At 45.3% G+C, this 12049-nt stretch overlaps 1 protein-coding gene across 2 annotated transcripts; it reads left to right on the top strand.

Moving 5' to 3' along the window:
* The first annotated feature begins 5896 nt into the window (after positions 1 to 5896).
* fancg (FA complementation group G) lies at positions 5897 to 11798 on the top strand. Of its 2 annotated transcripts, none has more exons than XM_029439980.1 (14): positions 5897 to 6008; positions 6723 to 6825; positions 6998 to 7123; positions 7247 to 7419; positions 7689 to 7842; positions 8097 to 8227; positions 8350 to 8496; positions 8730 to 8890; positions 9022 to 9088; positions 9229 to 9548; positions 9634 to 9655; positions 9841 to 9946; positions 10392 to 10506; positions 11405 to 11798. In XM_029439980.1, exons 1-14 carry the CDS (start codon positions 5928 to 5930, stop codon positions 11505 to 11507), a joined length of 1809 nt encoding a protein of 602 aa, XP_029295840.1. In that variant the 5' UTR covers positions 5897 to 5927; the 3' UTR covers positions 11508 to 11798. The 2 variants fall into 2 exon arrangements, with proteins under 2 accessions (XP_029295840.1, XP_029295839.1); XM_029439979.1 differs by having other exon boundaries at positions 9634 to 9674; positions 9773 to 9946.
* The last annotated feature ends 251 nt before the right edge of the window (positions 11799 to 12049 follow it).

Genomic DNA, 12049 nt, shown 5'->3' with positions numbered 1-12049 from the left:
TGCGCAGGAATATATTCGCCCTAATCAATGTAGCACCTTGTTGATGAGTTGTATTTTTTTACTGAAGGTGGTAATGAGGTGTAATTTATTAAAGCATCAAACCCCAAATAATGGTTTTATAGCATGTGAAATGTTTTTCAAACATGACTTTTCATTTTCTATCTTTCTAAGGCTTTTTGTGCATACAAACACTTTGGAAAAATATAGCCAGTGTGTTAAATTATTAAGATGTGAGTCATTTTTCTCTTTATAAACAGCCCTGATCAATTCTTACTTTTGCAAGGTTTTATACATTTGAATATATTCATATTTGGGGGCTACAGCCTGTGTGAAATGATTGTGTGAGTGTGCAGTGTGTTCTGCTGATGCTCTGTAGCTATACTGCTGCAGTGTGAGTTTGCAGATCCACGCCACCCCCCTGAGACTTAACTGCTGGGCCATTGACAGACTATCTTTTTCTCTCTCCCTATTACCACCACACACAAACACACACACACACACACACACACACACACACACACACACACACACACACACACACACACACACACACACACACACACTCACACACACACACACACACACACACACACACACACACACACACACACACACACACACTCACACACACATACACACACTCACACACACAGTAAAAGGTGTGTTTCTCCCCTTATACTTCAAACGTTACTTTTCATCTCATAGTTTCTGCTTTATTTTGTTGCTGAAGAATAAATAATGTCCAGAAGTGCACATGTGGTTGCAGGCCAAACATGGCATGGGACAGCCCTTACATAAAAACCAAAAATAGCAGCATCATAGTGCATGCACATTGTGCACTGAGCTGCAGTGATACAGCACTGAGCTGCCTTTGCTCTGAAGGGATGTCTCCTCTGAGAAGAGGACCGGTTCTGAAGAGCACATACAGAACTTATTGATTACTCAAACATAGGGTGGGTGAGTTTACACTGCCTTAAAGGAGCAGGGAGAACTGTGTATCACTTGAGATGTATGTGGGCACAGTCATTTCTCTGTATCAGCCTCTCTGTCCCTGTGAACATGTGTGTCAGCCCAATGACACCCTGGGAACTGGGTCACACCAAAGGCCCTTAGCCTGTTCTCCAGCAACCGTGTCTGTTTAAGGTCCTTATATCTTATTTTGAAACCCATTACAGTTTATCATCCTTTTTCTTAAGAGTATTAAAATGCATATTGTGCAACATTTTGCTATTTGTGAAACACAAAGTGTCAGAGCGTGTTTTGCATTAAATCTCACATGTTCAGGGGGGCTGAGGGTCATCCATCCATCGTCTACCGCTTATCCGGGATCGGGTTGCGGGGGCAGCAGCTCCAGTAAGGAACCCCAATCTTCCCTTTTCCGGACCACATCCTCCAGCTCCGACTGGGGGATCCTGAGGCGTTCCCAGGCCAGTGAGGAGATATAATCTCTCCACCAAGTCCTGGGTCTTCCCCGGGGTCTCCTCCCAGCTGGACGTGCCTGGAACACCTCCCTAGGGAGGCGCCCAGGTGGCATCCTTACTAGATGCCCGAACCACCTCAACTGGCTCCTTTCAACGCAAAGGAGCAGCGGCTCTACTCCTGAGTCTCTCACGGATGGCTGAGCTTCTCACCCTATCTCTAAGGGAGACGCCAGCCACTCATCTGAGAAAACCCATTTTGGCCGCTTGTACCCGTGACATCGTTCTTTCGGTCATGACCCAGCCTTCATGACCATAGGTGAGGGTAGGAACGAAGATCGACCGGTATATTGAGAGCTTTGCCTTCTGGCTCAGCTCTCTTTTCGTCACAACGGTGCGGTAAAGTGACTGTAATACCGCCGCCGCTGCTCCGATTCTCCGGCCAATCTCTCACTCCATCGTCCCCTCACTCGCGAACAAGACCCCGAGGTACTTGAACTCCTTCACTTGGGGTAATCGCTTGTTCCCTACCCGGAGTAGGCAATCCACCAGTTTCCTGCTGAGAGCCATGGCCTCAGATTTAGAGGTGCTGATCCTCATCCCAACCGCTGCACACTCGGCTGCGAACCGATCCAGTGACTGTTGAAGGTCACAGACCGATGATGCCAAAAGGACCACATCATCTGCAAAGAGCAGCGATGAGATCCTCAGGTCACTGAACTGCAACCCCTCTCCTCCACGACTACCCCTCGATATCCTATCCATGAAAATCACAAACAGGATTGGTGATAAAGCGCAGCCCTGGCGGAGGCCAACATTCACTGGAAACGAGTCCGACTTACTGCCGAGTATCCGGACACAACTCTCGCTTTGGGCGTACAGAGATTGGATGGCCCTCAAAGTGACCCCCTCACCCCATACTCCCACAGCACCTCCCACAGTATCACCCGGGGGACCCGGTCATACGCCTTCTCCAGATCCACAAAACACATGTAGATCGGATGGGCGTACTCCCAGGCCCCCTCCAGGATCCTTGCAAGAGTAAAGAGTTGGTCTGTTGTTCCACGACCAGGACGGAATCCGCATTGTTCCTCTTCAATCAGAGGTTCGACTACCGGCCGAACCCTCCTTTCCAGTACCTTGGAGTAGACTTTACCAGGGAGGCTGAGAAGTGTGATTCCCCTGTAGGCACACACTCTCTGGTCCCCCTTTTTAAATAGGGGAACCACCACCCCGGTCTGCCAACCCCTAGGCACTGTCCCAGACTTCCACGCAATGTTGATGAGGCATGTCAACCAAGACAGCTCCTCAACACCCAAAGCCTTCAGAATTTCTGGACGGATCTCATCAACCCCGCGGCTTTGCCACTGTGGAGTTGTTTGACTACCTCAGTGACTTCCATCAGGGAAATTGACGATGATCCCCCATCAGCTTCCAGCTCTGCCTCTACCATAGAGGGCGTGTTAGTCGGATTCAGGAGTTCCTTCAAAGTGCTCCTTCCACCGGCCGATAACTTCCTCAGTTGAAGTCAGCAGGGTCCCACCCTTGCTGTACACAGCTTGGATGGTTCCTCGCTTCCCCCTCCTGAGGTGCCGGATGGTTTTCCAGAAGCACCTTGGTGCCGACCGAAAGTCCTTCTCCATAGCTTCTCCGAACTTCTCCCACACCCGCTGCTTTACCTCTGACACGGCAGAAGCTGCCGCCCTTCTAGTCCTTCGATACCCTGCAACTGTTTCCGGAGTCCTCCCGGATAACATAACCCGGAAGGACTCCTTCTTCAGTCGGACGGCTTCCCTGACCACCGGGGTCCACCACGGTGTTCGAGGGTTACCGCCCCTTGAGGCACCTAAGACCTTGAGACCACAGCTCATCACCGCAGCTTCAGCAATAGAGGTTTTGAACATCGCCCACTCAGGTTCAATGCCCCCAACCTCCATAGGGATGTCTGAAAAGCTCCACCAGAGGTGTGAGTTAAAGATCCCCAGGACAGGGGCTTCCTCCAGACGTTCCCAGTTCACCCGCACTACCCGTTTGGGTTTGCCAGGTCTGTCCAGAGTCTTCCCCCACCCCTTGATCCAACTTACCACCAGATGGTGATCAGTCGACAGCTCCGCCCCTCTCTTCACCCGAGTGTCCAAAACATGCGGCCTCAGATCAGATGATACGATTACAAAATCGATCATTGACCTTTGGCTTAGGGTGCTCTGGTACCACAGTGCACTTATGAGCATCCTTATGTTCGAACATGGTGTTTGTTATGGCCATTCCATGACTAGCACAGAAGTCTAACAACAAACGACCGTTCGGGTTTAGATCAGGGAGGCCCTTCCTCCCAATCACGCCTCTCCATGTGTCTCCATCGTTTCCCACGTGTGCGTTGAAGTATCCCAGCAAGACTACGGTGTCCCCTACTGGAGCCCCCTGCAGGGCTCCATTCAGGGTCTCCAAGAAGGCCGAATACTCAGAACTGCGGTTTGGGGCATAGGCACAAACAAATAGAGTCCAACCCCTATCCAGGAGTACGGTTCCAGAGCCAAGACTGTGCGTGGAGGTAAGCCCCACCAGATCCAACTGGTAGCGATCCACCTCCCGCACTAGTTCCGGCTCCTTCCCCCACAGAGAGGTGACGTTCCACGTCCCCAGAGCCAGCCTCTGCTGCCCGGGTCTGGTCCGTCGAGGTCCCTAACCATCAGCTGCCACCCGTGTGACAGCGCACCCGACCCCAGCGGTTTTTCCCATGAGTGGTGGGCCCACAGGATGGATAGTTGGGAGGCACCACGTAGCTTCTTCGGGCTGTGCCCGACCGGGCTCCGTGGCAAACCCGGCCACCAGGCGCTCGCTGTCGGGCCCTCCCTCTGGGCCTGGCTCCAGACGGGGGCCCCGGGCTTCCTCCGGGCAGGGTCTCTCCTTTCCTTTCCCTTTTTTTCATGAAATCGTTTTTGAACCATTCTTAGTCTGGCCCCTCGTCTGAGACCAATTTGCCTTGGGAGACCCTACCAGGAGCACTAGGCTCCAGACAACACAGCTCTCAGGTTCATAGGGACACACAAACCTCTCCACCACGATAAGGTGGAGGTGGCTGAGGGTCATGCAGGACATAAATAACATGCATCCCCTGCCTTGACTATAGCTTCATGTTTTATTGATGAGGATAATGGAGCAGAGCGGGCAGAATTTAGTTGTGATGTTAAGAGGCTCTTGTGTTCAACATAGCTCAGGTTTCTCAATACCTTGTTATTTGAATCAACTGTGAGTCAACAGAAAAAAAGACTCATATTTTATCATTTTGTGTCAGAAAATAGCTGCATTAGAAAAAAAACATGGACACATTTTGGGTTTTATCACCGGTGACTTTATTTGTATTAAGAAAAGTATTAAACTGTTGGGGAGCTGTTAAATCCGGCAAAATCAACAGATTTCTTCTTTTGTTGGTTTTTCAAATGTAACACAATCTGCACTTTAATGCTGCCATGGGTAGATTTGTCGCAGTAATGTTTTTTTTACAAACCTTTTTCATGAAAGTATGAAATCTTGCCATGTGAATGACATTGGCAGAAGGACAGTAGAAAAAATGAAGCGGGAGGCTTCTGCCATGTAATGACCTTGTCATTGAAGGGATGGCTGGAGAGAGAGAGAGAGAGAGAGAGAGAGAGAGAGAGAGAGAGAGAGAGAGAGAGAGAGAGAGAGAGAGAGAGAGAGAGATGGAAAATAGCAGGATCGATTCAGAGGAAAATGCCACAAAAAAGTGAAACCCCACAGGGGAGGAAATATGAGTGGAACCAGACTGAAAGAGATCTGTAGTGTATGTTTGTGTGTGCATGCCTATGCAGCTGCAAGTGTGTGAGTGTATATTGTGGAGCAGTGGATGTCCCTTGTTTTTTCCATGGTGGTATATTTAGAGCTTTCTGTGATTTGAGATAATGAAAGAAACAAGGAGCAGGGAGATTGTGATGAAGCGGAGGAGGTTGCAGACTACAGGGAACAAGATGATGCACTGATAGAGGGATAATATATGGATGAAAGGAGAGGAGTGGAAATAGGTGGGAAAAGAGGGAGTCACCTTGGGAGGGACAACTAGAAAAATGACCATCCTGGCAGTCTCAAGGATGACTCAGCAGTAATACAATTACGGCCCTGGCTTGTGTTCACTTGCTTTAGACCTGTCGTATGAATACTGAACTGAATACATAAAGGGTGTGCAATTATGAGTGTGTCTGCATACTTATTATGTTGCTCATAAAGCTAACGACCAAACATAAACAGCAGAAGAACTTTACAGTTTCATGGCTATAAAAAAAAACAATCTTAAATTGAAGTTTCCAGAACATAAGGGATCTTGGCTCTGTCACAGCACCACCTGCTGGACAGTTAGCAGACTGCAGGTGTCACTTCCTGGTTTGTCCACAGGGGGCAGCACAGCCCAATGTAAAAACTCACTAATGTTTACTTCCTGTGTTAGTTCTCCTTTGACAAACGAGGGAAAGTTCAAACAAAACACAAAGCGATGTAATGTCTAATAAAATGTATCAAACACATTCTTTATTAGATATATGGATCCAGGAAAACAACGAGTTAGTAAACAAATGGAAGGTAGGAAGTAATGTGGCTCGTCTTTTAACATTAAGCCTGTACAACAGTAAATACTGTAACGTTAATTTAGCGTTATATAACTCTTTATGCTTGAGAAAAGATTTGGAGAGCTAAAAACCAGTACGTACTTCTGGTATCTAATAACATGTTGCAGAATACTATCTTTTCTTGTGAAATCTCCATTAACAGACTGTCTTCCACTCTTTATGTTTGATGCTTATTATTTTAGCTGAACAAAAAAATAAGTAGAGGCAGAGTAAGCATACATTAGTTTTAATATTAAGCTAAATGTTAAATATGGCGATACCACACAGTCCTGCATGTAAAGGTTTAACGGTGCATATCAAAAGTAAGAGTAGTTATTTTTCAGAATGGCTCCTCTTTATGAATATTATTGCATTATTATTATTATTACAGATGTATTAACATGTGAGCAGCATTTTAATGTTGTAGCTGGCTGAGTTGTAGCTGATTTTAACAAATGTATATACTTTTGTTTAATGTAATCTGCATTCATCATTAAAAACTGATCATAGGTTTTATGTATAAAATCTTTTTTGATACGTAACTTAAAACTATATCTAATAGATGGTGTGGAGTATTTCCCTCTAAATTATAGTGTCTAAATCTAAATACTCTCAAGTAAATTAGGAGTACCTTTAATTTGTATTTACGTAAATGTAATTTAACTTTGCTTTCACTTCATTGTTACAGCAGCAAGAAGGAGGCGATGCCTTGAGCCGACACCCGAGCCAGAACCAAACCCATCTGCGATTGTGTTCCTCTGAGTTTAACAAACTTTTAAGGAAAATCCAAGGTGCCCCATGTGCTTCATAATGGTCACATACATGCGTGGATGTAACCATACTCAGAGTTGGTCAGGAACTCATGTGACCACCAGGTCTAATTTGTTATTGCAGAGAGCTCAACTGTTACCTTTATGCATATCCATCCCCCTTCCTTCCTTTCCCTGTGTCATTCTCCTGCAGGTATCCCTCCTCTTGCAGATCACACACAGTTGGAGCTGACAGTGGTGTACAATGCCTGTGTGTGCTCCATGGCTCAGTCTCAATTCTCAGAAGCTCAGCTGCTCCTCCAACAAGCCACAGAGAGAGGTAGGCGTATGCTGTGAAATGATTACAGATGTAGATGACACAGGAACTTATGCCATACATTTAGTTTTATATTAGTTTGAATGATCTGATCTGACTTTAACAGCCTGCTCTTGTTCCCCACAGTTCTACAGATGACAGGGGACGACCCTGTTGCTTCAGACCCTACTGGGTTTTGGAGAACGGTTCTCAAATCAGTGGGAAACACAGCTTTGACTCCCTGTGTGCTGTCCCTCCTCTGTCTGCAGTGGGCAATATGGCTGTCCACCTGCCAGCTGAAAACTATACAGGAATTTCAGGTACAATCCAGAGTGTGTTCCCTCCTCACTTGTTTTGTGTGGTTAAAGGAACTCGGCTGCATCGACTCATTCAGTTTGTTTGTTTGGGCTAATGAGGTATATAGTGTATGATATATGTATTTGTATACACAAGAACAGACACAGAAAACAAGGTATATAATGATTCTAATCTTTCAAATGTATATTTGCCAGCATGCCAGTTACAGTGTCCAGTCCCCAACTGCTTGGGGGTTTTGTGTAACTATACTGTATTTTTTACTCTTATGCAGGATGAGCTGTTCTCTGTGTTTGAGACACTCTCTACCGGAGTGTGGGATGAGGGGAGGAGAGAGCCAAGGGGAAAGTCCTCTGACATTCCTCTACTGGTGATGGACCCAAGAAGGCTTGTTGAATTATTGCAGATCTGTACTTTGATTGCCCAAGGTCAGCAGCATTCATGCTTTTTGTTAACGCATATTTAAAGAGGAGATACAGTTTGCTGTGACCATTACTTACATATTAAGTAAAGCTTAAGAAAATAGGTAATGTTTTTAATTCTACTCTCTGCTTTCTAAATGCACGGGTGACACCGACAGAGAATATGAGGCAGTCGTAGTACTGAGTAAAATATTATCTGACTCGTCGTGTCGGGTAGTAATTAATGCCGTGTTTTGCTGTCCTCTGTATGTTTCATTAAGGTGCCGAAAGATTGAGTGAGGGTCGGAGTTCAGAAGCGCTGTCTGGTCTGCAGTCAGCTTTCTCCTTGCCTGCTCCCAGAACTCTAATAGCATACACACACCTCCTCTCAGGCTCTTGCCTGGCCCACATGGTACACATGCAGACAGAGTCTAAACAAACAGAACGAAAAACAAAAAAATAGCATGTATATGCATAACAGGTTTAAACCTTTGCCTGCAGTGAGTGTGTGTATGTGTTTGCATTTTTCTCCAGAGCCGCCCTCAGATGGCATTGCAGTGTTACAGGAAGGCACTTGAAACAGATTCCCAGTGTGTGTGTGCTCTGTACCAGAGCATGCTTATTTACAGACAGCTTGGCAACACACAGGCTGAGATACAAGCTCTTCGTTTGCTGCACTCTGTGAGTAGCACAAGCAATCAGTACATACAGGGAAAGCAAGGCAAAGATGCCTAATGCCTGTCAAATATGTCTAAATGTTTGTCTTGTAGACGTAGATACATTATTTTATTGTTAAAATGTGTCTGCCTTTGTTGTAGTAGAATAGCCTTAGCAGGTGAGCCAAGAAGTTAATTTGGGACACATTCACGTAAATGTAGACCTGCGTACTGAAACGTGAAACTTTTGTCCCACAGACTCTGACGTTGCCCTCTGCCACAGAGCCCGCTCTGGCTGGTACTCATCTCCTCTCCCCGTCCTTACTGCTTTGCAGCCGATCACTGAGCAGCCTGCTCTCAGTTCCCTCTGCCCTCTCTGTCCTTCACAATCTGGCCCTCAATTGTGTGCTCCATGGGAGGTGAGAAGACCAGCACTGTCTTTTACTGGCACCTGACCCCTGCTAAAAACCAGAAAGCGTAGATGGGGATGAGAGTAATAGTAGACACATAGTGCACATTGAAGTTGTTTAATAGGACGCTTTTTCTTCAGGCTGTCAGAGGGTGTGGAATATTATTTGGACCTGCTGGCTGCTCTTCACTCAGAAGATCAACATGGAGTAAGGCTGATCGACACAGCATAATTTAACAATAATATATATACTATATACATGCTATAAGCTCATTTGTGAGAGGTCATAATGTATTTGCCCCAGGGAAGAATACTTTATCAACTGTTTGCTTCATGTCTCTGTCTCAGGTGCACGCTGAGGGCCCTCCCCTCCCCAGGTTGCCCGAGCTTTACCTACAGGCTGGCGCTGCCTTGCTCATGGCCCGACGGCCCGCTGATTGCATGGCGCTGTGCGATGAAGTCATCACTACAACGCTGGAGCTGCTGCCAGAGAAAGTGGTGTTGGAAGAGCCAGAGGAGGAGTGTGAGGCTGAGACCAAGGCTCTGAGTGCAGGGGGTGAAGATGAGAAGGTGCGGATGCTGCTCTGGGCCGGGGCGGCCTACCTCCTCCAGGGTCACTGCTACACTCACCTGAAGGACTGGAAACCAGCTGTGACTCACTACACAAGGTCTGTAAAATGAAATTAGCTTTATTTCTGTCATCATCTTTTGAGATTATAAACAAACACATACGATTGTACTCTGCATTAACAGGTGTTTCAACCTGCTGGTGAAGGTGCGCTTTAAAAAGAGAGGTGAGTACTTTTTTGATACTCTGCATAGAAATGGTCCTTTTTACACACCCTCCTGCTGCTGTTACATTTTATTCTGTTGATCTGTTGTTCAATTACAGGTTTACAACCACAGATTCCCAGTGCAGATGTTGTTGGCAAGCAGGGAACTGATCTGTGTATCCTCCAGAGGCTGAAGGGGCTTTCACTAGCTGGTAGGGGCATCAGCTTCACCCAAACAGACCAACTGAGAGAGGCACTCAGAGACCTACAGCTCAGCATGCAGGCATTACCAGGTATACATGCCATCGTTGTAACTTAATGATATAGACAGCAGGGCTTGAAGCTATTTTTGACACAGGATTAATGCTATTGCACTAGGGCAGAGCAAGTTAAGGTCAGCCATGTGCACTTTAGGTCTATACTTGAGCATTATGGACTTCAGCGTGTTCAGTGTTTGTCTGTAAAAAATGTCTGTGTAATGTTCTGTCTTCAAGAATTCAAGATAACATGGAATGATACACAAATGGTCATTTTGTGGGTGAAGTATTACTGTAAAAGAAAATGATGGGAGCACATGGTTAATACATGTAAACGTTTAACGACAATCTTCACATCTTGTCTCTGAGGCTACAGACCTACGATTTTACATGAGTGTACCGTAGGACTGTAGTGAATATGTACTTTGTTTGCGTGGTCCTTTTGTTAGAACATGTAGTCATGCTGTGTGTGCTGTCTCAGAGTGTGCCGGTGCAGGGCTGTGGTGTGGTGAGGTGCTGTGGAGGCTTGGCAGGAGAAGAGAGGCAGCAGCTTGTTGGGAAAAGACTTGGAGCTTCACCCCACAACCCTCAGTAGAGTAAGACACTTATTCTGGTTTGCTTAGTTTGTGGTTTATAGTGTGCAGTATGTCATACAGTATGTGCACACATCACCCCTGTTTACAAAAATGAATCTTGGGTGACCTTGTTACACGTGCACAGCTCTAACTACATGAGGGAATAGTGTGGGGTAGTGGGATTTAAATGTAGCCACAATCCATGTTCTGTCAAGAGTGGGGAGAACGCAGATACATCCCTAACCACACTAGAGCTTATTTTGCCCAACTTTAAGTGCACATAGCAAGACAAATCACACAAAGACTGTTGACTTGCCTTTTTCTAAAGATCTCAGACAAGGTTTTGCATTTTTAATTACAGCAAATTGATGAAGCAGCTAGTAATGCATAATGTTGTTGGTATGCAGGGAAAATGTCATCACTAGGTAATATATGAACTCACACATATACTTTACTTAGGTAATAGAGTTACACAACTTTAAGATTGCATCAATAATGCAATAAGAACCTTGCACCTGGGGAAATGCATCACATAAGGGCAGCTATCATTTTCTCTAGCTGTTTAGTCAAGATGGTCTTGCGCAAATGTGCATTTTTTTCTCTTTAGCATAGGACACATCTTTTTTCATATAAACTCAAATATAAACAGGAAGGATAAAATCTGATCACAACTGGTTACTCAAAATGCATTTGAGATGCATTCTGGATCCACATGAACTGGAGTCTGTCACAGTTGGATTTAGATACAATCTGAATATGTGCTGTGAATTTAAGATACTACGTCTGAGCAGGATATTTTTCAAAGAAAATACATTTGCCCCTATTAGTTTAATCAGTATATTGCTACTTTAGGCAGAGCACATTTACTATGTTGTGATCTAACTCTCATTCTTGTTGGTATATGCCTTCTGTTTTGCAGGAGTCTATCTGTTTACCTACAGGAACCCCAGTCTGGCCCTCTGTTGGACTCCATGGAACTGCGCCGCAGAATACAGGAACTTGGTCCTACATCGTCAGCCTAGAGAAAGACAAAAGAAGAATACCCTATCACTTACTGACTGAACAGGATCAACTTTCTCTGCCCTGTGAACTGAAACCCATACCCTCAACAAACATATATCTGCTTGGACAGTAAAAATAAAGCATCTTGAAAGGGCTTACAGTGTTTCAGACTGAGAACACGGTGTGGGTGGTAAACCTGGCAGGTGGTTTATGCATGATATGAAGATTACTTGAGATACTGTCGTTTGGTCACTGAGGTTCTGAACTGGCTTGTAGGAAATAAAATGGGTATTTTTGCCTGGCAAGACTAATTCAAATGTATGCTTTAATAATTGTTTTCTTAAGATAAAGCACAATACACACTACTTAAGAAGATACACACCATAAACTGTGTTGCTGCTCTAAAATGCCTATATTTATATATAACGATTTTTGTATGAATTGCTCCTACAAATAAAACGCACAAATTAATTTGCTCTGTTCATGCTGTTAATATAAAGAGTAAAATACCAATTTCATGTTTATACGATTCTTCAGTAACAACGCGGTGCAAATTAATTGG

Source organism: Cottoperca gobio, chromosome 9 (genome assembly GCF_900634415.1).
Source record: "Cottoperca gobio chromosome 9, fCotGob3.1, whole genome shotgun sequence".
NCBI lineage: Eukaryota > Metazoa > Chordata > Actinopteri > Perciformes > Bovichtidae > Cottoperca > Cottoperca gobio.
Note: the sequence above shows the minus strand (reverse complement) of the source record. Positions and strands in the feature narration are given on the sequence as shown.

Coding starts and splice junctions, on each gene's coding strand:
- fancg (XM_029439979.1), top strand. CDS start 5,928: ATGTCTAATAAAATGTATCAAACACATTCTTTATTAGATATATGGATC. Junction 6,009..6,722: donor AGTTAGTAAACAAATGGAAG/GTAGGAAGTAAT, acceptor TCATTGTTACAG/CAGCAAGAAGGAGGCGATGC. Junction 7,420..7,688: donor AAACTATACAGGAATTTCAG/GTACAATCCAGA, acceptor ACTCTTATGCAG/GATGAGCTGTTCTCTGTGTT.